Source organism: Botryllus schlosseri, chromosome 7 (assembly GCF_051294905.1).
Source record: "Botryllus schlosseri isolate E-star chromosome 7, Bs_hap1, whole genome shotgun sequence".
Taxonomy (NCBI): Eukaryota; Metazoa; Chordata; class Ascidiacea; order Stolidobranchia; family Styelidae; genus Botryllus; species Botryllus schlosseri.
The window spans coordinates 2,424,644-2,452,416 of NC_137242.1; the positions used below are offsets into that span (position 1 = coordinate 2,424,644).

Here is a 27,773-nt window from a genome sequence, read left to right on the forward strand (position 1 = left end):
TTGCAGCTTATTGTTAACATGAATTAATTAGTTCTTTTCGAAAGAAGGGATTGTGAGCTTGTTGGGGGGTGGAAAATGACTGACGCCGACAATGCTGCTGCTGCAGAATGCAGTATCAAGGTAATTACGATTAGAATTGTACTGTACAAAGTTTTTTTTGTCGATGACAGACTTGTGCAAACTACTAACCTAGTCGGTTGACGTTCAACCAACAACTGTTTTTTAGTAGTTCTAGTTTTAGTTTCACATTAAAATAATTTAGTAAACAATCATTGCCTAGAAGTGGCGATTTACAAAAAGTGATGAAGAGATTTTGTCGCTGAACTTGAATTTATGTTACTAAATCCGACTTTATTTAAACAGGTGCCATGCACTAGTGCACCCTCCTGTTCCATATATGTGCACACTACCTATTTTTTTCTTTACAGGTTATGTGTCGATTTCGTCCGCTCAACCCATCTGAGAAAGCGCGTGGTGACGTATTCCTTCCTAAATTTCCATCAAAAGAACAAGTGAAATTTGGAAACCCGGTAAGTTTAGGGTATTATTGATACTGTGCATTCGTTCCGAGTATGACAGACTCGTTGATATTTGAATAGCATGATGCACTTATGGCGTGGTTACACATGAATTCATTGGGAGATTGCCATCTAGGATATTATGGTTCTTTGGAGGCACAGATCTTCAATACACAATTGAATAACATATTCGTAAGTAAATCCAAATATTTTCGGCTGACACTCGTCAGGGGTAATCGTCAGCAACTAGTAGAGAATTCGAAAGAACTTTGTATATCAATGGTCTTATTTTGAAATCTCTACTACTTGCTGGATATATTATTCAATGGTATATTTAAAGTTCTGGTTTTTTAACCGATTGATGGCACTGTCAATATTTGTACAGTGAATTTTACAACATTTGGCATGTCATTTTCATTTGGATAGCTAATGTATCCTGACACATTATAAAATAAGACGTTAGGTGTCATGCAGCCTGTCCTAGCGTGAACCGTTATCTGTGATTGTCCTGCAAATCTCTTGAGAAATGAATGCGAGTGTGCATTTTTTGTATTGGTCTTTTCGAGTGTCACTACTTTCAATTGCTCATCAAATACACTGTGAACTGGTGAGCCTGTGATTTTCAGTTCTTTTTGATGGAGCTTTTTTGTAAATAATGCAGAAAGACCTTTTATAATTTTATAATAACTCCATAAGTAAGCTATTAAGCATTGGCGGTTGGCTTTGTCTGTCTCAGCTGCTTTTTGATGCCCCGAGGGGACCTCTTTGATCATTACACATTCACAAGTTTCCAAACAGTGACTTTTATGATTCCGTAAATATGAATCATGATACCTCAGTTCGTGTCGCCATTTCAATCTTGTCATTTCTGAGAGCTTCTTGGAAGTGCAGAACTTCAATGTATAATTGAATAATGTTCATATCGAAATAAATTTGAATATTTCCGGCTGACACTTGAGCAACTGGTAGAGAATTGGAAAGAACATTGTATATCAACAATCTTATCACCAAATATGACGTCACCGGCATGAAATTTCGAGTAATCGAGACGAAGAGATCGCTGAAGTTCAATGTACTATGTTTCTGGAATATTCTATGTGACTTGTATGTTTTTCAAATGTCATACTATCGTGACATTCCATATTTTTTTGCAGTCAAGAACATATACATTTGACAAAGTGTTTGACGAGACGACTTCACAGGAACAAGTTTATCTAGCGGGAGCCCAACCAATCGTTAAAGGTATAATGCGAATGGTTTGCACACAATAGTGCAATCGCTAAATGTTAGATTGGACTGTAATGTGTTATTGCACAGTCGAGTTGCTGACATATTGCGTTACGAGCTGAATTATTGTGATAGGAGAATGTCTGTAAGTGCTGAAGTACTGTAATTTTGGTGCGACTGCTCTTAGCTTGGTCACGCTATAAATTATTCAATGTATGCTCTATCAAAATGGATCAGCGGTGTTCTCATTCATAACCTTTCGTGTTCCAATTTTGTATAATTAGTCCGCAAGTCCAAGTTACCTTTGGGCTTAAATATCTAATCACTAGATTCAGCAGTAAGGTACAGCATCTCCGTGATTTTTACATGGCTTGATTACTGTGTTTTTCGCTTGCGTGGTCATTGGGAACATTCATGATTCATGGCGATTTCTTACTGCGGTATTGATCCGAGTGGGCATTCCAGAAATGTATGTTTTGTGCAAAGTTGAAATTCTGAAAATTCTTATTAATTTTTTTGTCGCGCGTTTTAAAAACGATAATTTCAAGGCATCAAATTCAGAAGCAAATCGGACACAAAATTTGCATAAATATTAGTAGCTGCTGAAATGTAGTTTGTACATACTGGGAGCTCTATTTCGGATGATGGTAGACGTGAATTTCCAAATATCCCAGGATTAATAATGCTTCATATGCTATGTACGATTTTGTCCCATGAAATTATGGGATGTCAGTAGGCTAGAGAAAATGATATAAGATTATGCTTTATCAATTGGAGTCTTTTCCTTATTTGTCGAAAGTCAAAATTACTGTTTGCTCACCTAAATCCATTCATCATGGATACTTTCTTTTTCAATTTTGAAGTTATTTCAAATACGGTACTGTTATATTCCTCGCAAGCGAGCATCAAATAATAGCTCAATTGGACAATGAAGTGTGAATTGGCCGGCTGAGTTTTGCTTTGTTAAAAAGACTTCATGCTTGCCGTACTGAATATATGCCCTATAGGGTGGAGTGAAAAAAAGAAAAATTTGAATTTCAAAAAGTGCCTTTGATATTTGGTCCCAAATCGAAAATGAATAACTTCTATCATAATTTCAGGTTCCTGTGCCCTCTAGTGGCCGAGCAATTTCACCAAACGAGTCGAAAATAGCTAATTTTGTCATATCGGGATAACCGCTTATGCTAGAAAGCCAGTTTGGGGTTTAATATCTGCGGAAAGAACATATTTGTATCTCACTTCCATAGAAGTTTGTCTTGAAAATGTACAGAAAAAAAGTTACAAGCAAATTGTCGATTTTCAGACCGCCATTAAAAGTGTTGGTTGGTTGTACCAACTTTGCAATGCCAATTAGCATGTGACTGTTTGTTACATTGCTGCTTTAACAACAAAATCTTGTTTGAAGGACTTATCAGTTGATTTTTATATCAACCTGGCATAATTTGGATGGTAGAGAGAATGATTGAACTTTCTTCATAGTTGCAAAGGAGCTACATGACCGTTGGATTTGGTGCAATGTAATTTCAATTAAATAGTATATTCATATTGAAATGAACCCGAATATTTTCGGCTGACACTCGTCAGGGGTAATCGTCAGCAACTAGTAGAGAATTGGAAAGAACATTGTATATCAACAATCGTATCACAAAATATGACGTCACCAGCATGAAATTTCGAATGAGAGAGCGTTCAATGTACTATTTTTAGGTGATACACGAACTCCTTTTGTTGACAGAGTTTTGGTTGGTGTATTTTGATCAAAGTTGATTCCAAGGCATACAAATGGAATTGTGAACGGCCTCGACCTACGATTCGAAATCGGTCGTCTCGATAATTATTCGCACAAATCGGATTATCCAAATAACCTAAATATAGTACATTGAACGCTCTCTCATTCGAAATTTCATGCTGGTGACGTCATATTTTGTGATACGATTGTTGATATACAATGTTCTTTCCAATTCTCTACTAGTTGCTGACGATTACCCCTGACGAGTGTCAGCCGAAAATATTCGGGTTCATTTCAATATGAATATACTATTTAATTGTATATTGAAGTTCTGTACCTCCAAGAAGCTCTTCAAATGTAATTTCAATAAATGAGTTTCCTATTGCGCGAAAAAGTCAATCAACCCTAGCCCTGTTATCTGCTTTTTGTCGAATCCCCAACCTTTCCCTCTGCTTCTACTGAATTGGTAATTAGGATGTATCGCTCGCGGCTGGGCATATTGACACTGGCATATCGAGTCGAGTCATCATTTCTATGAATATGTGAGGTCACGCATTATATCGGGAAAACCCTGAATGGGATCCATTCTCGACTAGCTCCCGAAACGACTTCTATCAATTTAAGATCAATACTGGAGCGGTGTCTCATCGATTTGAAAATTAAGGTCATTGATTTCCGTCTCCAGTGATGTCACCTCGGGCTCTACACCTTGATCATCGATGGAGGCGCCGCTAATTTCAGAACTATCAATCAGCTTTGGACCACGATCGTATTTTCAAAATGCGAATGCGTTACCAGATCTAGAAGTACCAGTACTCACGTTTCAAGATCTGGCAACTAGAATTAGAACTAACGACATTCAACAACCCACAACTTAACTAGATTCAATTCTTGAGCAACTCATTAATTCAGCGCTGCGCTATGCTAAAATTTGAAGGATTATGCGATACCCATCCCGGAGAAATGTCATTTCAAAATTAAAAATTCAAATTTTTTTCATAAATTCGCTGCAAGCTTGCTTTGAAGTTCTGTAACTCTTGACATGACGGACAAATGTCAAAAAACTCTTAGCATAGCACAGGTCTGAATGTCATGTTTCCAAAAAACCTCTGGTGAATCGTTTAGGATAAATATTTCGTACAAATTTTTGGTTCACCGTGATGCGACGTAAAAGAATTTTATAATTGAGAAAAACACTTGAAAGCATTTGCAAAGTAAAAAGTCAATGAACAAGTGTTACCGATCTAATGATAAGAATGAGTGCCAGAATGCGAGAATGACAACTAACAGCTATCTAACAAATTTGTACCCGGAGATAATATAGATACAGATATTTTCTAACGGTCAAACCATATATATATTTTATAGAGTTATCGGACGAAACATGCGATTTTTTGGTCGGAACGTGAACCCCTCATTATCGAAATGAAATAAAATTGAAATTTAGCAGTTTTTGGTTATTGTTTGGGTGAAATATGACCATGAGGTGACAGCAGAGATACAATGTTAATATTTCCAACCAGAAAAAATTGCAATATTTTCTCAAAAATCTGCAGTTTAGTTAGATTGTGCAAATGTGGATCGTATGTATTTCCTTATCATTATTTTCCTTGAACTTGGAGTTCATTTCGTATTTGCAAAATAACTATATAATCACAATCTAAATTGGATTGGTGAATGTTGAAATACTATGCCCTTGTAATGTCTTGCAGTTTTCAGTTGGAATTTATAGCTTCTAAGTCAATATTCACAAGCCATACAGCGACTTGGCATGATCATAAGTATGCTGCATGGTAAAATTCGGATTTTTGTCTTCGGAAGGAATAATTGTATTTTGCATGTATGCTACCGCACCTGGATTTATTATCGCTTTGTTAACCTAATTATTGATGCAATTTTTAATGGCGCCTCACTGTTTGCAGATGTTTTGGAAGGATATAATGGTACGATCTTTGCGTACGGTCAAACCGCTAGCGGGAAGACTCACACAATGGAGGTAAATAGACGGGATACTTGATATTGTAACATGAACTTGAGCAGACGTTCATGACGCTTCTACGATGCATCTAGACGAGCGTGTGTTAGAACTTGCTTCAAGCCTCGACGCGCAACATATTAGCACACATCTTCTGGCCTTCCATTCAAACTTGGACAACTAGGAAATTGTCAGTTTTCTAAATAGGATTAGAATTAGAATTATAGCTACACATTTTTTTTTTCGAAATTAGTCGAAATGTAGCTACAGAGATTTTTCCAAATTAGACTAGAATTAGAATTACAGCTACAGTTTTTTCCCGAATTAGATTAGAATCAGAATTAGCACTGCTGAATTCTCGCAAACTTGGAAATTTAATCAAGTTTAATTGATATCAAATCGGAGTTCTAGCTCTATGTCAAAATGACTCTTCATATTCCAAATTCATTGCACGGACCAGTGACCCTTTATTAACCCCGTTCAGGGCGTTCTCCATGACGACAATCTCCAAGGGATCATTCCGCGTATCGTAAACGACATTTTCAATCACATCTACACTATGGACGAAAATCTGGAATTTCATATAAAAGTTTCTTACTTTGAGATCTACCTCGACAAGATACGGGATCTGCTTGATGGTGAGTGGAAGATTGCTGCTTAATTTCATTAGTAATTATTATTGTCAGGGTTGTAACAAGTCACGAGGTTCCGAGTCACAAGTCAATATGACTTTTATAGTTTTGACTCGAGTCAAGTCGAGTCATTTTCAATTCACCACCGAGTCAGTTCAAGTCATAGTGTTTACTGTTCATCAGGCTTGTAATGACTCGAGTCAAATTTTTTTTGGTGACTCGACTTGTACTCGAGTCATTGTGCAGGGCTCGAACCGAGTGATATAACTCGAGACTAGGACGGCCAAGACAGACACATTGTAACTTCAAAGAATAGTAAAGTTGCCACATGATTGGTATTTTGTCTGTCAGTCCTGATACTTGGAAAATAGGGCCAAAAACTGTTAGGAGTGAGGAAAATTACGATATTATGAATGCGAGCCATTCTATATCACTCAAGCAGATTGAAAAAATTGGATTGTACTCAAATCTGAAAAGTGAACGCAATGACTTGAACTCGGACTCGAGTCACAGCTCTATGGCTCGGACTCGACCCTCTACTCACTGACTTTGACTCGGACTTGACTCGATGGTGAATTGAAAATGACTCGACTTGACCCGGTCAAAACTATAAAAGTGAGGTTGACTTGAGACTCGGAGCCTTATGACTTGGTTAATGGTTAACTTTTGGGTGATATCGACGGCCTCGGATTCATAATTGTGTAATTTTTGTTTCGGCACTTATTACTCGCCTGTAAAGCCTCGAAAATTCGGTTGCTTTCATCGCGTTGCATCCAAATCGACTATCACGCATGTTCACATTGTTCACGGAGAATATATGGTTGAAAGTTTAAGTATATCCAATGAAAAATATAAATCTAACTGATTGTGCGAAAGGCAAATATTGTCATATGTCATAGTTATTGGTAGATGAATACTGATCTTGAGGCTTAATACTCAACTTTAAATCAAATTGTCAGATGCTCGTATTTGTCCAGCCTTCAATACCCCAGCTCTGTTGAAAAGTTAATTAGGCCTGTCCTAAATATAAGCTCCATCAATTTGCAACGTGTTGTTGATATACATTATACAATGTTTTTAGCAATTCTCTACTAGTTGCTGATGATTGCCCATGACGGGTTTCAGCCGAAAATAACCGGGTTCATATCGGTATGAATATACTATTCAATTGTATATTGAAGTTCAGTACCTCCAAGAAGCTCTGTCTGCAATTCTATACACTCGTCTATATACGTCTAAACACAAGCTCAATCTCAAAGATATCTAGATTTTGCCACTCTTCCAAGTCATAATGCATTGCCTGCATTATGTACCCTGTTCTCATTGATACACTGGACTGACATACTGAACTGCAATGTTATAATAAAGATCCCTTCCAAATTTCCTCTGTATCAGCATGTGATTAAACTACTAATCCAGATTATCATAATCATATTAGGCGACAATTCTCAATTAACATTTTGGTCTGTGTGTGCGTGTGCAGGTTTAATGTTATTAGCGCGACTGTGTCAGTTGTATGTGGTGATGCTTTTCAGTTCAGCAGCTTCAGTTTATTAGTAATTACATCAATTCGGAAGCAGCAAGATTGTGATAAAATGAAAAGATAGGAAGGGCGAGTGATGAAAATGAATTGGCCGTATATATCAAGTTATTGTCTGGTAATCTCGGGCGTGGACTAGCGTTAATTCAGTTGTATCTGAAGAGCTTCTTTGAGGAATAGAACTTCAACGTACAATTGAAAAGGCATATGCATATGCATATTGAAATAAACCCATATATTTTGGAATGACACTTGTCACAGGGGTAATCGTCATCAAGTAGTAGGTAGTTGAAAAGAAGTGTGAACCTGTATTAACAGATGTATCACCAATTACGATTTCACCAGCATTTATTTATTGCGATATGGAGGTATTACTCGATAGTATCTGCATGTGTTATCCCGTGACTTGGAATTGTGCGGGGAAGAATCCATATTCGCCCAGTTTTAACAAAACGAGGCTTGATTTTGCCAAATGTTTTTCCTAGCTTCGAAAACTCACCTTTCTGTACACGAGGACAAGAATCGCGTGCCGTACGTGAAAGGCTGCACGGAACGTTTCGTGGCCTCTCCCGACGAAGTCATGGAGACGATCGACGAAGGAAAAGCCACCAGACACGTCGCTGTCACAAGTGAGTTGAGCCGGAGCCATTTTTAGTTGTGCAAGAGGTTGCCAATAGCCGTCCGTTGGTGCTAGAGTTGAAGTGACCTCAGAAATTTGCTTCGCCATTTCGACGCGAATTACAATTAGCTGGATTTCGACAGATATGAACGAGCACAGTTCCAGAAGCCACAGCATATTCCTGATCAACGTCAAGCAAGAGAATGTCGTCACAGAGACCAAGCTCACCGGGAAACTTTACCTCGTGGATTTGGCCGGTAGCGAAAAGGTACGGGACGCGTTTGAAAATGAATTCCCGACCAACAAGATATTGCCATTGTCGGATTTATCCCACTCGAAGCATTTTGACAGACTCCCATCAGGAGCGAGCAGCATCAAGTATCGTTTTTGCGTACTAAGTAATTTTTGGTTACCATACGTCCTCCTATAGTAGGATTTGTAATATTCGCGGGTTTCGTATAGTTTGAAAATTTTGAATTTGCCCAAAAATGCAAAAATTTTATTTTTTCAAATTTGCCTTCCAACCCCATGAAATCGTTGGGCTGTCTTCAAAAACGATGCAAAACAAATTTGACTCAATTCCAAGCTGTAGAAGCAGAGTTACGGTATTCAAGTTTTTCGATGATAATGCTGGGATGATCCACCGATCAAGGATGATCCCAGAATTAAACCTGAAATAACTCCACTTCTACGGCTTGGAATTGAGTCAAATTTGTTTTGCATCGTTTTTGAAGACAGCGCAACAATTTCATGGGATTGGCAGAAAAATTTGACAAAAAATTTTTTTTGCATTTTTGAGCAAATTGAAAATTTTCAAACTGTACGAAATCCGCGAATATTGGTTGGAACGAATTGAAATTTGGTGTGCGTCGTTTTTCAAGGCAACCTAACGATTTAATCACGTAGCCAGCAAGATTCAGGAAAAAAAGTTATTTTTGAACAGGCCTAAGGACAACTAAAAAATGCCGTAAATGACTCGAAATCTGGATTCCCGGGGTTTGTTTGCAGGTGGGAAAAACGGGCGCGGAAGGTACGGTTTTGGACGAAGCCAAAAACATCAACAAATCGCTCTCCGCTCTCGGGAACGTAATATCCGCTCTGGCCGACGGAAAGGTATTAAAACTACACCTTTTTACACCTTGGATTTTGTAAAGTGGGAAGTAGAATTGGAGTAGGCTGGTATCACTTTTAAGAGTGAAATCGGCGTAATAAACGTGCGGACTAACCCCCGTACCACGGTAACTGAATGTATTTTCGAAAATGGCACCTATTTGTAGTGACATTGTTAGTCATTTTCGGTCTAAAGCAGCTGTCTTATTTATCGCCGTAACATGACCAAATCTAGTAACTTGAGTTCTTTTCAGACATTCCACATGAACTATTACTGGGCTTAGGAATCGCTACTTAGTAGAAAATTCTATCGTTACTCCGACCTGATTGGGAACTATTTTATCCTATTACGCAGAAAACCCACATTCCGTATCGGGACAGCAAAATGACCCGAATCCTGCAGGACAGTTTGGGCGGCAACTGCAGGACGACCATCTTCATCTGCTGTTCGCCGGCCAGTTACAACGAGGCGGAAACCAAGTCCACGCTACTTTTCGGCGTGCGGTAAGTTCTGTGGGTGGTTGTTTTTTCCGTCAGTTTTCAACGGTTTGTGAACAACGGTCGTTAATATCAATGAGGACAGTGTTGTGCTTGTGAATTACAGCGCCATCATTTTAACGTGGAAATTTCGATGAAGTTGACTAATTTCCAGCTAATCAGTGTGATATTTATTTTCCATTAGATGGCGATGTCACTATTCAAACTCTATCACAGACCGTTGTGAAGATGGAGACGCATGTCGTAGTGACGAAATTTCTGACCGTAAATATTATTATTTCCAAAAATGGCCGGAATTTCAAATTGGTCTGCGGCGTCTTCCACTGGTTGAAATTAAGCCAAATTTTTCGTGCATTATTTTTTTTATGCAACCTAATGATCTGACAAGTGTAACGCTGAAATTCGGGAAAAAAGTGGCTTTTGAACACCCCTAGCGACAGGGTTGTAACCAAGTCACTAAGCTCCGAGTCACCAGTCATTTTCCCTTTTGCGGTTTTGACTCGAGTCGAGTCATTTTCAATTCACCACTGAGTCAAGTCCAAGTCATCAAGCAGAGGTTCGAGTCCGAGTCACGGTATTATGACTCGAGTCCGAGTCCAAGTCATTGTGTTAATTGCTCGGTTTCCAGTTAAAGTCTTGTTAAACCCACTTCTTATAACTCTGTTTGGTGATATCGAATATTTCGCATTTATGATATACTAATTTTCCTCACTTTTAAAAGTTTCTGGTCGCATTTTCGAGTACCAGTACCAATAGTCGTAATCCCAATAGGGTGGTTACTTCACTGTTCTTCGAAATTACAAGGAAATGTCGGTCTTGGTCGCCTGAGTCTCGAGTCGTATGACTTGGTTCGAGTCATGCGCGATGACTCGAGTTCCAAGTCAAGTCGATACACAGATTGACTCGAGTCGAGTCATTTCCGTATTTTGAGAAAATGACTTGAGTCAAGTCGAGTCATCAAAAAATCGCGAGTCGAGTCATTACAACCCTGTTACAGTAGAATGGCTTTCTTCAGCAGAAACACCATTTTTTTGACCTATTCCGCATGATATTTTTCGTGCAGGGCCAAGACTATCAAAAACTCCGTGCAGGCCAACGTGGAGCTGACCGCCGAGCAATGGCGGAAGAAATACGAGAGAGAACGAGACAAGAACAAGCACCTGGTCAACGTCATCTCTCATCTCGAGAAGGAGATCAACCGATGGAGAGCGGGTGAGTGAAAATTGACCTGACGTGTTGCAGATTATGATTTATGATTTTTTAAAATTATCAATTCAGGCGAGTCTGTACCGGAATCGGAGAGGGTGAACCCCAAGGAGGTTCAGGGCGCGATCGTGGAGCCTAAAAAGACCCCCGTCGCTGCCGTCGAAGGAGGCGATACTGCCGAGGTTATTTTCAATGTTCAATTATTCTTCACATGTTTGACACAATTATTGCAACTATCTTATCTGGACTTTGTCTGGGTTGACACCTGCGATATCTGAGTGTAGAACATATAAGTCCCAGACATGATACTTGACTGTTAGATGGACTTGGCCACACCTCAGACCAGGCGTTGTAGCCAAGTCACAAGTCAATTCTGTTTTGATAGTTTCGACTCGCGTGAAGTCGAGTCATTTTCAATTCGCTGCCGAGTCAAGTATGGGACAGGGTTCAACGGTTTGAGTCCAAGTCCAGGGCTGTAACCAAGCCACAAGGTTCCGAGTCGCAAGTCAATCTCAGTTTTGTAGTTTTGACTCGAGTCAAGTCGAGTCATTTTCAATTCACCACCGAGTCAAGTCCGAGTCATGGTATTACGACTCGAGTCCGATTCATTCTGTTGACTGCTCAGTTTCCTGTTAAATTCTTGTTAAACCAACATTTTATAATCCGTTTGATGATATCGAATGGTTCGCATTTATAATATACCGATTTTCCTCACTTATAGCAGTTTCTGGTCGCATTTTCAAGTACCAATACCAATAGACAAAATCCCAATAGTGTGGTTACTTAACTATTCTTCGAAATGACAATGCAATGTCGGTCTTGGGCATTTGAGTCTCGAGTCATATGACTTGGTCGAGCCATGTGCGGTTACTCGAGTCAGACGTAGAGTCATTCCAATCCTGCCATTGACGCACTCCAGGCATGATACCTTAATGCGAGACATACTGAAACACTCTCCAACCAAGCAAGACTTGAAAACGCATGGGTCTTATAAATAAGAACATGGTAGTGTTACAGTCGTAGTTCCAACATTGGCCTTTCATGGACCCCTTAAGACTAGTCTCCATGAACTCCAGGTTAAGAAGCCCTAAGGTAAGGAAACAAAGTGTTCCTCTAGCTAACCCTGCCAATTGGAACATTCAGAAAACTGCTAAGCAGCCAGCTACTTCAGCAGCAGTTATGAAACAAGGCGAGTTAATAATCGCCATACTTTTCATTACAGAGGTCGCTCGGCGTGGCTTCCAACAGTTCATCTGCTGCTGTCGCCAGCAATCCCGCCTGGGACGATGACGATAAGCAGAACTTGTACAAGATGCTAGATGATAAGGTGGGTGCTGGAGTCGCAGTTTGTTAAAACGCTCTCTGACTTTGACTGCTTTAAAATCAACTGAATGTTCTCTAGTGATGTTACTAAAAAATGCTGTTGCAGTTACAGAAGTCATCAAGTTTTCCATGTAGGCAGACCTCTAGAAAGTTGAATTTTTTGTGTGGGCACTGGGCACAAAGTTTTTTAAATGCCTAGAACAGGTCTATTCACTCAATAGCTAAGTGATTCGATTCTGAATTTCTGATTCTTCCGTAAAATAGGTCAATTCACTTGATAATATATATAACTGAAAAATAAATGTTGCTTCATTTCAGGACGATGACATCAACGAACTGACGCAGCTCAGCGAGCGGCTGAAACAACAAATGCTCGAGCAAGAAGAGGTCATCGCACGTTCTCGGGAGGATTACGACACGGTGCAGGAGGAGATGACGCGTCTCCAGGTCGGGAACTCTACGATATATTTTTCTAGACGCTGATATCATCGCCGAGGTTGTAACCAAGTCACAAGGCAATCTCACTTTTATAGTTTTGACTAGAGTCAAGTCGAGTCATTTTCAATTCACCACCGAGTCATGGTATTATCATAGTGTTGACTGCTCAGTTTCCAGTTAAAGTCTTGCTAAACCCACTTTTTATAACTCTGTTTGGCGATATCGAATGGTTCGCATTTATAATTTACTAATTTTCCTCACTTTTAGCAGTTTCTGGTCGCATTTTCAATAACCAGCACCAATAGACGAATTCCCGATAGCGCGGTTACTTCACTATTCTTCAAAATCACAATGAAATGTCGGTCTTGACCATCTGAGTCTCGAGTCATAGGACTTGGTTCGAGTCACGCGCAATGACTCGAGTCCAAGTCGAGTCAATACACAGATTGACTCTAGTTGAGTCATTTCCATATGTTGAGAAAATGAGTCGTCAGAAAATCGTGACTCGGGTCATTACAACCCTTGGAAGCTTTACTCGATTATGCCCGCCCCTGTTGTTACACGCTACAAACTATGAAATGTAAATAAGTTTCTCTTTGACGGTAATGCTGCGTATTTGTCCCTAACTGGCGTTTGTGCATCAGACGGAGAATGACGCCGCGAAAGAAGAGGTCCAAGACGTGCTGCAGGCCCTGGAAGAACTGGCGATGAACTACGACAGAAAAGTGCAGCTGGTGGAAGACAAGTCCAAGGAGGCCAGCCAACTGTCGGAGCAGCTGTCTTCCATGACTGTAAGTGCGGCTTGCCAGACCTGAAATATTTGTAGAAACTTCAATATATAATTGAATAGCATGTTCGTATTGAAATGAACCCGTGTATTTTGTTGTTCTGTCCGATTCTCTACTAGTTGCTGACGATTACCCCTGACGAATGTCAACCGAAAATAGTAGAGTTTTTGTATTGGAATATATTATTCAATTTTATGTTCAAACGGTTGTTTGCAACCGCACTCGCTTCTGCTAGAACATTTATTTTTAGGTAAAACTACCTCTATTTTGCAATTTGTGATGTACAAAGTGGTTTTGAGTTAATTTTCATCGCTTTTACGCGTGAAATGCCGGAAGAACAGCGTAAAACGGTACCGGTACCACGGTAACTGAATATGTTTTCAAAGATCGCACCTATTTGTAGCGTCGTTGGTCATTTCGCAATGATTTACATTGGTACTGCAGACACTAACTATACTATTTTACCTCGATAGTTTCGGTCGCGGAGAAACCACGAGTAAAAATACGAAATATTTTCCGATTTGTTACAGAAAAGTCTGGCTACGTTGGAAACGGAATTGGCGCATCTGAAAGAGACGAGCGCGCATCAGAAACGTCGCATTGCGGACATGATGAACTCGCTGCTGAAAGATTTAGCGGACATTGGCATCGCGGTCGGGAATAAAGATCAGGTGAAGAGCAAAACAGGTTGTCTTTTCCAATTTTATAAAAAAAAATATTGATTTTTCAAATTTTTCAATTGCATTTTTCATCGCTATTTTCTTAAAAAACATTGCCGTTGATTCTACATGGGCCAAATCCCAGACTATATCGGCGTTATGTTCTTTAAAAGGAGTTTTGCCTCGCATCTGGCTGCGTTGATAAAGTGAACCCTACTCATGGAAATTCAAATTATTTTCAAGTCACATTTTTGTTACGTTTTCTTGAAAGCCGTCGGCGTAAGTAAACGTCCACAGTTCCCGAAATCGATCGGCGACAAGAATTGCTTTTCGGGAACTTTCATTTTATATCTGGATGCGTAAGAAAAATGAAAGCTTATGTTCCCCGCTCACAGGATCTTTTCAAACTTTCTAAAAAATTGATTTTCAAATGAAAAAAAATGTATTAAAAATAATTTCATTTTTATTTCAAATAGCGTTTTTTTTTTCGCTGCTCGCAGATTCCGGACTCCATCGGCGACAAGTTCGACGAGGAATTCACGATGGCGCGCCTTTTCGTTTCGAAAATGAAGACCGAAGTGAAGCAGCTGGCCAACCGCTGTAAGACTCTGGAGAGCTTCCAGGACGAATCCAACCGCAAGATGGAAGAGAACGAGCAGGAATTAGCGGCGTCTCAGCTTCTCATTTCTCAGGTTGGTAGCGTCAGCGGTTATTTTCTCTTTGTAGGCCTGGTACTTTATTATATGAGTCGAAACGGTATAGATTTTCCGACGACTTTTCCAGTACCGGGCAATAGTACTCGACTGAGCTCTGCCTCGCTTGCTAGGTGTGCGAGATGTGGGTTGTTCCTCGGCCTACAGTTTTAGGCGGTTTTCCTCTAGGCGGTGTTCGGAACATGGCACAATTCTTGAGTCATATTGAGTCATTGTGCATTTTGACTCAAGTCACTGAATCGCGTCAAGTCGAGTCGCTCGATCTTTGGATATAACTGAGTTGCCGAGTCAAATCCGGTCACAACTAATTTGAAGTTTTTGCGGTGACTCGAGTCAGGTCGAGTCACTCGAATTTTTGGACGTGACTCGAGTCAAGTTGAGTCGCTCGATCTTTAGAGATAATTGAGTCAACGAGTCAAATCAAGTCTAATAATTTTATTTTTTCCAGTCACATCAAGTGACTCAAATTTTTGGACGTGACTCGAGTCATATCATGTGAATGAAAGTGACTTCAGTCTTAACTCGAGCCAAGTCATTAACTCGAGCCAAGTCATTTGGAGTCGGCCCCAAACACTGCCTTTTGTGGAAATGAGCAGCGATCACATGTGAATTTTCTCATTATCTGACGTTAACGATCGGTTTCGCAGCACGAAGCAAAAATGCAGTCGCTCTCGGAGTACATGAAAGACGTGGAGAACAAGAAACGGTCTCTGGAAGACTCCGTCGACCGCCTGAACGACGAGATGGCCATTTTGAGAGCAAACGAAAAGACTCACGACTCCAAACCGCAGGTAGTGTGGCGGCCAGTGTTGTTCCGCGCTCTGAATCCAATCATGTTCGATGAAAGGAATTCTGAACCGGTACACATCCTGTTTTTGCGTCTCATGGCGAAATCATTTGACCATGACGGTTGTCTACTAGGTAATGGCTCCCTTAAACAACCAATAATGTACCCACCATTGCAGAGCGATATATCTATCAATATTCTATAATCCGTTTCTTCGCTGTGCTGTAATAATTAGACTCAACTTTCATTTTGAGGTGATAATTCTACAATCGCAGAATCTTTGATCAGCAGCCGGCCGTTTCGTTCAACAACCTGACAATTGACAGATAATTACGCGTTTTCGCATTATAACGCAACAGATATCGCACCATGCCCCACCCACCCATGCCCATGCCCCACCCAACTTTATGCGTCCTTATTAGCAATTTTTAATCACGCAATTATCATTCTTCCGGATCCACTAACTTTACGATCTCCACCCTAAGAGTGAATTTATCAACCGTAATTATAGTTTCAATACTATTTTCAACCACGGAAGGCTTAAAATTTTGACTGATCGTAGCGCAACATTTAAAACTATCCCCAGTACGATATGATATAGTACTGGCATTATATTTTTATGGTCGCATAAAAGGTACAGATTTCAACTTTGCATCTCTTTCATATAGTTGTGATATAATAATGAGTGATTCTCAGATACTTGATTCAGTATGGAATCGCTCCGTTACTCAATTTTGCCCCTACCCAATCACGGTATCTATATTTCGTAAAATTTGTGATATTTCTTAGGAGAAACAGATTTCAGCCGACGACCTAAAAGTGGCTCTCGAGGATCAGATGGAAAAACACAGCGAGGCCCATCGCGAACTCGTGGGTCAGCTGAGGGACGAAATCGACCAGAAGACCAAAAACATCGAGGAGCTGAAGGGGTGAGAATTGTTTTGCCCCGTTTTTGTCGGTTTGTAATTTACCAATGAGAAAACTTGACTTTTCAACCATGAACTATAAATGGAATTCAGTGGAAATGGATTATTGCTGTCACTTCACAATGCGGCTTGGAGGCTCAGAAATCTTAGCGAAGTAGAATATTCAACGACTCAAGTCTCGAGTCGAGTCATTCATAAAACGTGACTCAAGTCGGGAAATGGCTCTAGTCATCTCATCAAGCGATTTCGAATTGACTCGAAAATTAGACTTCCGAGTTGTCCATCAATCCTGACTCGAATCATGCCGACATTGCGTCAAGCAATTTGGAAATGACTCGAAAATTTGACTCCTGAATCGTGAGTCGAGTCAATTCATTGAAAGAACCTGACTCGAAGGCTAGTCATTACTCGACGCTGCGTCAAACAATTTTGAATTGACTCGAAAATATGACTTTCGAGTCGAGTCATTCAAAAACTCAACTCGAAGTCCAGTCATGACTGGAGTCATCCCAGCGAAAATACTCTTCTTCATTAACGAAATCATGTTATGGTGCTTATAGCAGCGGTGGTGTCTTACACCACAAGCCAATAAGTTTCATCACGAGCTAACTTGATAATTTAGTGTAGGAAAATACTCTTCTTAATGCGTTATTGCTTCAGGAATTACCAGAAGCTCGAGCTGGAGAACAAGAAGCTCCAGCACGACTACGAGAAGCTCAAGAAGGAAGAGAAAGACAAGGAGCAGAAGTTGAAGGATCTCTACATCGAGAACGACAGGCGCGAACAGGCCAAGCAAGACTTGAAAGTGTGTTGAAAAAGCTGTTGCAATATTTTGCGAGTGCTGCGTTGTACAGATAGCGTGCGTGGTAGGGCTGTTCAAAGAAAACTTTATATTCAGATTTCACTGGCTACTTGATAAAATTGTGAGGTTGGATAAAAAATCACTGCACGCCAACTTAGGCTAAATCCCTACCAGTAGAAGCAAGATTCTTGCAGTAGAAAGTTTTGAAGCTATCATTAAAAAATAAAAATTTTCAAATTTTTTCTGTCGACCTCACACAATTGTTAGGCCGTCAGTAGAGATGGTGCACACCGAATTTGGCTCAAATCCAACCACTAGAAGCAAAGTTATTGCAGTAGAAACATTTGGATTTGAATAAAATAGTATTTACGGTGACAAACTCTTTGATTGTTTATTATAAAATCATTGAATTAGAAACTTTTCTACCGCAATAACTTTGCTTCTGGTGGTTGGAATTGAGCCAAATTTGGTGTGCATCATCTCTACTGACAGCCTAACAATTTTATGGGGTCGAGCAAAAAAAAATTGAAATTCAACTTTTCAATTTTTTAATGATAAATTCATAACTTTCCACTGCACTAATATTGCTTCTACTGCTTGGAATTGAGCCAAAGTTGGTGTGCAGTGTTTTTTTTAACCAACCTAACAATTTCATAAAGTAGCCAGTGAAATCTGAAGGAAAAGTTCTTTTTTAACAGCCCTAGTGCGTAGTTATATGCCGTTCGGGAGCAGAGATGATCAAAATAGTTAGCTTTCCTACTCGAGTAGAAACAATCTAATAAATTTTCTACTCAATTACAATTAGTAGCCGCGATTGCTTTCTGCGTTGAAAAATCCTAATTGTAAAAAGTAAGCTTGATTTTTGGGAAAAATTTAAAGTGCTTGTCACTGACGTTTTATTTCTAAGTAAATTAAATTTAATATAATCCAAAGTTCTAAGTCAATTTTCGCCACGAATATTTGAATTTTCGCGCCGGCGACGTCATATTTTGTGATACGATTGTTGATATACGATGTTCTTTCCAATTCTTAACTAGTTGCTGACGGTAACCCCTGACGAGTGTCAGCCGAAAATATTGGGGTTCATTACAATATGAATATGCTATTCAATTGTATATTGTAGTTCTGTACCTCCGAGAAGCTCTTCAAATACGTATCTTGTTTTATTCACAGGGTCTGGAAGAAACCGTCAGCAAGGAACTGCAGACTCTTCACAATCTCCGCAAGCTGTTTGTGCGCGACCTCAGCACTCGCGTCAAGAAAGTGAGTATCGACGCATGACGGGCGCGTCGGCGTACCTTGCGGTTCGATCGGAGATAACTTCTCTCTGCCTATATACCTGTGAAAACGGGTCGAATGGTGGCTTATACGAGTACAAATATCTGAAATGCAGCCACACGGCAGAGCTTTTCCAAATTAGATTAAAATTAGAATTACTAAAATCGCAAAATTTCGGAAACGAAAGAAAACTTTTACCTGAAAAAATAGTAGGTTACTCACGGTGTGAAATCTATCATTATTAATTGTCATAATAGTTTTTTAGATTTATTATCAAAAAATGAAAGGAAACTTTTGATTTGAAAAAATAGTAAGATACTTCTTGTGGGAAATTTTAGCATTATCAATTTATCGGCTTATGGTTTCTCACACGATATGCCTGCATGATCATTCTGAACTTTTCTCCAACAACACAACAAACATAACCGGGGTGACCTCTTAACGCATGGGTGGTGAGGCTATGCTCCGGTGACGTAGCGATTAAATCGTGTGCTCCATTTTTATAAGCCAATCAATCTCGATTTCGTCCGAGAAAGGCCCGCCGTCAGAGAGGAGTCGACTTCTTTAAAAAAACTGGTACGTTCGGCCAGAATACCGGCGGCACGGTGAATCTAATTGGTCGTTTGATTTTCAAAAGAATCCAATCGTAGCAGATAACGTCCAGGAAACTCCGGCGGAAAAAGAGCAAACGCCTTTTGCCGCGCTGGTATGTTATACTAGTGATTGCGCCTGTTAAAAAATGGAAGACGCTGAAAAAGGACCTAAGTAGCTCTGAACATTCCCAGGTGTAGGCTATATGCGCTGCGGTTTTAATATTCTGTTGATGCAATCCAGATTTGTTTGACGGTTAAACAGAAGGCGAGTTTTTGCAACCCTTTTTACAACCAAATACTCAGAAGTTATGTAGTATGGTGTTTCAAGCTGTTCGAAGGAATCGATCGCAACTTTTTGCAACTTTTGTTCATTTTTTCATACGACTTTTTCGCTTTTCATGCAACTTTTCACAACTCCTTTCGATTTTCTATGCAACTATCTTTTTACTGGAAATATTTGGCACTATATGGAAATAGATCGCTCGATTATTTCAATGTGGTTTAAATTTGAGGTCCTTTCTGATTTGACGTACGATTCAGGCTGGACCGACGAAAATTATGTTTTCACCGGGTCAATTTTTTCAGGCTGTTGATTTGTTGAGGTTACCAACATTGAGTTTAGCTACAGTGCCTTGGATATGGATCGATTCCAGTGCCTTACAACCTAATAATTTCAAGGAGCTTGTCCATAAATGCAACTTTTGTGAAAATTGAATGCAAGTTTTTGATGCGACTTATGTGAAAAGTGAGTGCAACTTTCCACGGGTTTGATTGCAACAAAAACTTGCCCTAGTTATAACCATTTGAGATTGAACGTGGGGTGATTATGATTTGTAATCTTTTCGATAACAAGGATTACAGTATTTTCGATTACCCATCATCATATTTATTTTGCATCCACGTAATCGCTTTCTTTGTAACAAGAACGTTTACTAAATTCTCAAGTCTTACAAGGGCTCTGACGTGAACTGAGAAAGAAATAGTGTAGCATCAAGTTATTGACAGTGGAAATGGAAATGTCACAAGCAGTTTAGTCGTTACGGCAGAAAATCGTGTTTATTTGACCATTCCTTGACCAAAATTTTATGTAACACTTGTAAATTTTGAATGCAGAGCAGTCGAGTTGGGTATAACCATATCTTGTCTTAAACTGTTGAATGCCTATTGCTGTTACTTACATACCGATACGTTAATATGATTTTCTTTTCAAGTGGGTGAAACATTGAGTGTCTCTTTCTCTCTTAACTCAAAATTTGAATCAGCAGTCAATCGCCGGCCTATGTCATGTCGTGCCTAGAACTGAAGTTGGTGGGCGGCATGAAGTTGGCACGATGGATATATCGTGACGTCATATATTCCAAATTTTGATCTTATGATGCAGTCAGTCTGTGTTGGGATCAAGTCGCAAGTTGAGCCATTCGATTTCTGAAAGTGACTCGAGTCAAGTCGAGTCGCGAGGAATTTTCGAAGTTCGAGGCGTGACTCCAGCTGTCCACCAAATAGATAGATGATAGAATATGAAACCTCACACACATCTAAACGGTCCAATATAAGACTGTACCACTTGTTGGCGAGTGATATATATGTATAAACTAATATATAAGTTTGATTTAAATTAATAAAGAGGTTCCTTAAAATTTGCGTAGAAACACACTGCTATCGATAGAATACTATTGGTCTACGGCAATGTAAGGTCTAATCGTTATGTTTGCGGTCAATATATTTGTGACTTGTCGACTGAGGCCGAGTAAAACCAGGCTGCATAATCGTTTAATGACCGGCTGCTCACGCAGATCATATCAACGTGTCCATAACCGTACAGTTATCCAGTTACAGCGACTAGGTCGGCACCGATCACTTAATGACTTGAAATTGACCTGAAAATTTCGCTTCAATTCATGAGTCAATCCACATTTTTAAGACCTCAAGTCAACACCTCTTTAAAAAAGTTGACTCGAGTTATCCCAACACTGGATACAGCCTCGTCTGAATCGCTATATTGCATTAATGTAATCGTGAATACATTGTGATAGAAGAGTACTCGTTTACGGAAAAGGTTTTTCCATAAACGCAATCGATTGCGTTGATGCAGCAATTGCCTCGTGTCTGCTATCAACGGCGAATGTGTTTTCACGCGACTCTGCTTCGTTTCAGCAACTGCAAGGCGAGGAGATCGAAGAACTGGGCGGCTCGATCATGCAAAAGCAGAAGATAACATTTCTTGAGAACAACTTGGACCAACTTACGAAGGTCCACAAGCAGGTGAGGGAAGCTGCGGGCTTTAGACCCTCTATCGAGCTTTCAAGCCATCCGTTGACCATGGCCTATTAGCATACGACATTTCAGCATGTAACGATTAAGTATTTGGCTAAAGTTGAGGTCAGGGTTGGGATAAGGTGTCAGATTTGGGCACTGACGTTGAGGGTTTGTGAGAACAAAAGGGGGTGTTAGGCACTATAGTAATCAGTGTGGGAAATCCATTTATTAATATCTATAGTGAAATATATGAATATATGGTCACTTAATTCGCTGTTGTTGTGGATAGGGGGCGTTTGATATCTGGATTATTGGTCAAATGGGGCGTTGTGTAAATAAAGCTTACCAAACACTGATTTAGAGGTCGGATTGGTGGTTGCGATTGGATTAAGGTTTAGTTTGGGAGTTGGGATTATGGTAAAGGTTAATTTGGTGGTTGAAGCTAGGTTGGCATAAGCGTTGTTTTATAGCTTAAGGTTATATATGGTGCTGTAATTAGAGTTAGTTTTGTGGTTACATGTATAGGACGGCGGTTAATTTTAGGGTTAGGTTCGGGGTTTGTGTTTTTAAGTCACATGGTCTAGTGCCGTATGCTCGAATGTTGGGCCCCGGGTGCCCAATTGAATATTGTTAAGTCGGTTAATATTCTTGTGTCGCAATCATTCTGGCTTCCTAAAAGAAAAACGTTATTTCGCAGCTGGTTCGTGATAATGCTGATCTTCGCTGTGAACTACCCAAACTAGAGAAGAGACTGAGAGCCACCGCGGAACGTGTCAAGTCTCTGGAAACGGCGTTGCGCGACGCCAAGGAAGGCGCGTCCAAGGATAGGAAACGGTATGTGGAAATTGGAACAGTACAGCCGTGGGTTGCAGCAAACTGAGTTGGGCCACTAGATATAGGTATTTTCCAAATAAGATTAATAATATAATTACCAGGGCAAGTTTTTGCAACTTTTTTTACACCTTCCGGCGGCTGCCCAAATACTCGGAAGTCATGGAGAATTCTGTTTTAGGCTGTCTGAAGGAATCTTACAGTGTTACTTTTTGCAACTTTTGTCTATTTTTTCATGCAACTTCTTCGATTTTTCATGCAGCCCACTCTTTACTGGAAATATTTGGCGATTACGTCACTGTTTTTTGAGAATTTTGTTGAAATACACGGCCAAATTCGACTGAAATACCATAAATCAGCACTGAAGTAACGCTGTAACGGGTATTTCGGGAGCTGAGCCAGAAAGTTGGCCTTTTTTTAGTCAACCAATGGAGAATGTGGATGGAAAACTGTATTTCGGGAGTGGAACTGGGAAGTTGACCTTTTCTTCTTTTTTTTAGTCAGCTGACCAAAATGTGGTCTTTTAGTGCAACTTTAGTGAAAAAAATGAATGCAACTTTTGGGAAAAATAAATGCAACTTTCCACGGGTTTAACCGCAACAAAAAGCTTGCCCTAATAATTACGGAATTCACGAAAACTTGAAATTTGAATTAAATTCCGAATTAGGAATAAATACAAATATCAAGTCGAGCGTTGAGACTTGGGCGGCTGGAAATTTTTCAGCTTTTCTGAATTCGACTGGATTTAGAATTAGATTTAGAATTATAATTAGATTACAATTGAAGCTAAACAGTTTTTTTGACAAGTTAGGTTAGAATTAGAACGACTCATTTCGTAGATACAGCTCTTTTGTAGTATTTCCAAGAAAATCAGACAATAGATTCGAATGATAATGATAGCATAGAAACATTTTTCAAATTAGATTAGATTCGGGATACCGGAATTTTGCTATAATTAGTCTAATCAGACAACTAGAATTATCTAATTAACGAAGTGTGGCAGTAAAAGTGTTCTGTTTTACTTTCACTTACTTATTCTGGTGTCGTATGTGACAGGTACCAGACCGAGGTGGACAGAATCAAGGAAGCCGTCCGTAATAAGAACATGCAAAGACGCGCAGCGCCTCCGCAAATAAGTAATTTCCGTAATGTATATTAGTATCTAATAAGCCTGGGCTGAATCGAATACCCGAGTGATTCGATAAGTGATGATCAGGGCGATTTTTTTTACCTAAAAAACGGAAGATGTTGACCTAAAAAATCCAAATTTTGTCATTTTTTGACCTTGGAAAACTTGATTTTGACAACATTTTGCCCTCATGTTAGTCAATTAGGTGTTTACGAACAAAATGTTAGTGTTCTACTTCTTATCTTCATTTCTGGTTGGAACCGTCTGTCCTTACGAAGTAGTTTGACCTGAAAATACTTGTTTGACTTTGAAACTGACTAATTTTTACATGAAAAAACTTGGTTTTAACGAAATCCGAACCTATGAAGAATTCCAGTAGTTACATTACGCATTATGGTAGAATTAATTAAAATTCGTTGTAGTACAACGAAAGGCACTTTCCTACATTATCGGGTAGAAAGTGCGGCACTCGAATTGGGTCCTGGCCCTAGTCTGAATGTCAACTGCAATTCTTCTAGTTGCTTTACCCAAAAAACTTATCGTCAAGTACAGCTCGTCCTATGCCGTCCTGTTTATTTTTGTTTTACGCCACAGGGTCCTGATCATCATGTCAAGATAGGCATAGTTACGTCGGATTCTTATCGCCCGTAAATACCGATCAGCAATTGTATACGGTATAGTACGAGAGTAGGCGTGGTCACATCGCATTCCAACAAATTTCTCTGATAAATAGCGCAAATTCGATGTTTTAGTGCAGTAGTTCTAAACTTTAGTAAGCTGGCAAACCCTCGTGCTAATCTTCGCAAACCAGAATTTTCGACTAGCCGTGAACACGAATATCTGCCATTCAGCTTCGAATAGGTGTGGAACTGTGCTGAAAGAACAAAGCCATTAAAACACGAGTTTCACACAAAACAAATTGATAATAATATTTACAGCGAAACAGTGTGGCGTATGCTGTATAAGGCGGGCTTGCTTCTTGACTACCAGCGAACCTCTGAAACTTGGCTTAATGAACCCCAGTTAAGAACCAATGTTTATTGTATTTATTGGCTTTGTCACAGTTAAAGCGGTCCGGCCCGGACAGAATAACCCTCACGGCGGGGCTTCGATGGTACGTGGAGGCGGACAGCCTGTCGTTGCTATCAGAGGTGGCGGTGGTCGGTAAGGCAGTGTTTACTCTTTGCGTGTCTGACGTAGCCTGATTTATAAGGTTGGGTGGTGGGGTTGGTACCGAAGTAGGTTTTGAGTCTACTTCCGCTTCTGCGTGAAAAGTTTTCAGGCAAAACTTTTCGTTTTTGGGTCTGCTTGCATCGCGTTTTTAGTAAAACTGCAATGACACTGGTCGAAATAGTCACTTTTTCTGCTTGAGCGGTTATGTTTTAGTCTACTAAATTGTTATGCAAAATGGCTTTGGTTTTCTATTTGTATATTTTATGGTGGAAAGTAGTTTTTAGGTATGTTTGCATCGGTTTTGAGTGAAATTGCCATGGCAAAGGGGTGATATACTGGTATATTTTGGGAAATTGTACCTATTTGTAGAATTGTCGGTCATGTTGCAAATGCATGTTTCAATTTTAAAAGTAGAACATTATGCGGGCGCTTTGCCGAATCTCTTATTGAAGTTAATTGAAGTAATTTTAACACTGCTTCAACTTGTAATTGAGTAGAAACTACGGTGTAACTAGGATATTTATACGTGGTTTCCGACAATGACAGCTTTGATGACGTCTGCACATAATGTGGTTCGACATACGTCTTGCGATACCAATATCTGTATACTTGTGTGCCAAGAATTAGGAGACGGTGAATGATAGGAAAAAGACCGATGGCGGCCTCTGTGGTGTAATGAAAACGTAGCGTTTGCAACAATTTTGCTTGGTGAAAATGTTTAAAGCTGATTCTTCACCGCAGAACGCCGTACGCCAGCGACGCGGACAGGGCTCGGAAAATAGTTCCTAATTCTGCGGCTTCTAATACAGGTGTGTGCATGCACGGTAATTTTCTGGCTATGTGTTATTTTTCAGAGGATTTAATACCTTACGATTACGAAGCTATGTGACAGGCTTGCTTGGGGGTTAGGCTCGATTTAATGCGTTACGTTATCGTATATTGGATTTGCTCATCTCGCCCAGTTTTCAATATATATTCACTAATGGGAGGTAAATTTTCGTAAATGGTCAGTAAATTGGAATATTTTTACAACATTATGCGGTAGCTCGATGAATATTTTCCATTTCAGCATCGGCCTAATTCTAGCACGTAATAATGTCATGTAACAAACCTGAGTAATAATATAGAGATTGTAAGAGTAGATAAGGATTGAAATTTTGAATAATACTTAGAATTTCATGTTTTGTAACTGTTCTTCCTCACAGCGGTACCCACGTAATTGCTACCGAAGACAAACGCCATGGTAACGGGTTGCTTGAAAATTAGATTTGAAATTTAATTTGCTTGCACTTTAAAATGTACGCTTTCCTATTATTTTTTTCGATTTTTCACAAAATCCTTTCTTTCCGCTTTCAAAAGTTTGGAATTAAGTGAGAATTTTAATTTTGTGTTTGTTTAATGTCGTCGAATTCCAATCTGTCGTTGTGTAGCTCTCCCGGCAGATATTGTTTTGAGAAATTGCTACTTCACGATTTTGGATAATAATCACGACTTTTGGCACAGTGGCGATGAGTGTTCCATTTTTGTACATCCTAGCCAAATTTTGGTGGCATATTCTTAAAATGGTTACATGGAGAAAGCAAGTCCGTGATTCGGGCCAAAGACTGAATTTTAGGACTACGGTCCAATTTGTGACACCAATTCCGATCAAAATATTATCTGCCTGGGATAAATTTCTCGATTATGAACCAATCATATCTGTTGGCTTGCCTGCTGAGTAATATGTAGTGTAGCATTGTGATTTAACCTCTTATGTAGATTTTTTATCGTCTGGTTATGTTTCTTTGTTATTTGAATTACCACGGATTCTGTAGAAGCATTTTCGAGTTGTAGGTATTGTAACTAGAGCCTGAACGACATCGGATTTTTGGGCCATTATCGCTAAACTCTATGTCTTGACTGGGACTCGAGTATTAATGCTATGACTCTGGCTCGACCCGTTGATCCCTGAATTGGACTCGGACTTGACTCGGTGGTGAATTAAAAATGATTCGACTTTACTCGAGTCAAGATTATAAAAGTAAAATTGACATGTAACTCGGGTCATTGTGAGTTGGTTACAGCCCTGGGCTCTAGTAATTAGGGCTGTAATGACTCCAGTCATGACTCGATTTTCAGATGACTCGTCTTGACACGGTCATTTCCTCAAAATACAGAAATGACTCGACTCGAGTCAATCTGTGTATTGACTCTACTTGGACTCAAGTAACTGCGCATGACTCGGACCAAGTCATATGACTCGAGACTCAGACGGCCAAGACCGACATTTTATTGTAATTTCAAAGAATAGTAAAGTGACCGCACTATTGGGATTTCGTTTATTGGTACTGGTACTTGGAAATGCGACCAGAAAACTGCTAAAAGTGAGGAAAATTAGTATATTATAAATGCGAACCATTCGATATCACCAAACGAAGTGGGTTTAACAAGACTTTAACTGATAACTGAGAAGCCAACACAATGACTTGGACTCGGACTCGAGTCATAATACCATGACTCGGAATTGACTCGGTGGTGAATTGAAAATGGGTCGACTTGACTCGAGTCAAAACTATAGAAGTGAAATTGACTTGTGACTTGGTTACAACCCTGCTAGTAATTACTGTAGTAATCCATCAACTTACATTTTCCAAATATGTTTCTCAAGCAGGTTTTAGCTACAGCTCTGAATTGATCGAGATGAAACGTCTACAAAAGCAACAGCAAATCATTTCTCAACAGTGGAAACCGCCCCATCAACGCGACTCGGGTTTTCAAAATCACACACCCTGAATAGAACATTCGATCAACACTTTTTTCGCCTACCATTACCCGTCTGATCGATTTAACACCCGACACTGTAGCACGTGCGCGTTTAGATCACCCAGCTTGATTAATGCATATTGGATCTATCTTTGGTCGATTTTACCTCTCGCATAATAGGTTTAAGGAGTGCTGATGTAAATGTGTTGCCCGGTACAAGTTTGCTATAAACATACTTTCCAAAGTGACGCCATATATATCTGCTTGATTACAATTTGTCG

At 39.7% G+C, this 27,773-nt stretch overlaps 1 protein-coding gene and 1 long non-coding RNA gene across 4 annotated transcripts; both read left to right on the top strand.

Annotated features, from left to right (window-relative positions):
* Positions 1 to 27,647, top strand: LOC145442253 (kinesin heavy chain-like). 3 transcript variants are annotated; one of them, XM_080320153.1, is made up of 29 exons: positions 1 to 120; positions 429 to 530; positions 1,673 to 1,760; positions 5,397 to 5,470; positions 5,934 to 6,087; positions 8,107 to 8,250; positions 8,384 to 8,508; positions 9,249 to 9,353; positions 9,706 to 9,854; positions 10,912 to 11,060; positions 11,127 to 11,236; positions 12,277 to 12,381; positions 12,696 to 12,824; positions 13,460 to 13,606; positions 14,134 to 14,274; positions 14,763 to 14,954; positions 15,623 to 15,766; positions 16,552 to 16,691; positions 17,349 to 17,493; positions 18,664 to 18,753; positions 19,276 to 19,344; positions 19,406 to 19,474; positions 21,516 to 21,623; positions 22,315 to 22,451; positions 23,505 to 23,584; positions 24,642 to 24,741; positions 25,492 to 25,559; positions 25,956 to 25,993; positions 27,401 to 27,647. In XM_080320153.1, the coding sequence occupies exons 1-28, from the start codon at positions 76 to 78 to the stop codon at positions 25,967 to 25,969; spliced, it is 3,123 nt and encodes a 1,040-aa protein (XP_080176279.1). In that variant the 5' UTR covers positions 1 to 75; the 3' UTR covers positions 25,970 to 25,993; positions 27,401 to 27,647. The 3 variants fall into 3 exon arrangements, with proteins under 3 accessions (XP_080176279.1, XP_080176278.1, XP_080176280.1); XM_080320152.1 differs by lacking the exon at positions 25,956 to 25,993; XM_080320154.1 differs by lacking the exons at positions 19,276 to 19,344; positions 19,406 to 19,474; positions 25,956 to 25,993.
* Positions 1,776 to 4,470, top strand: LOC145442287 (uncharacterized). Its single transcript, XR_013916011.1, has 2 exons — positions 1,776 to 3,279; positions 3,850 to 4,470. It is a non-coding gene; the product is annotated as an uncharacterized LOC145442287 (long non-coding RNA).
* Positions 27,648 to 27,773: the final 126 nt, after the last annotated feature.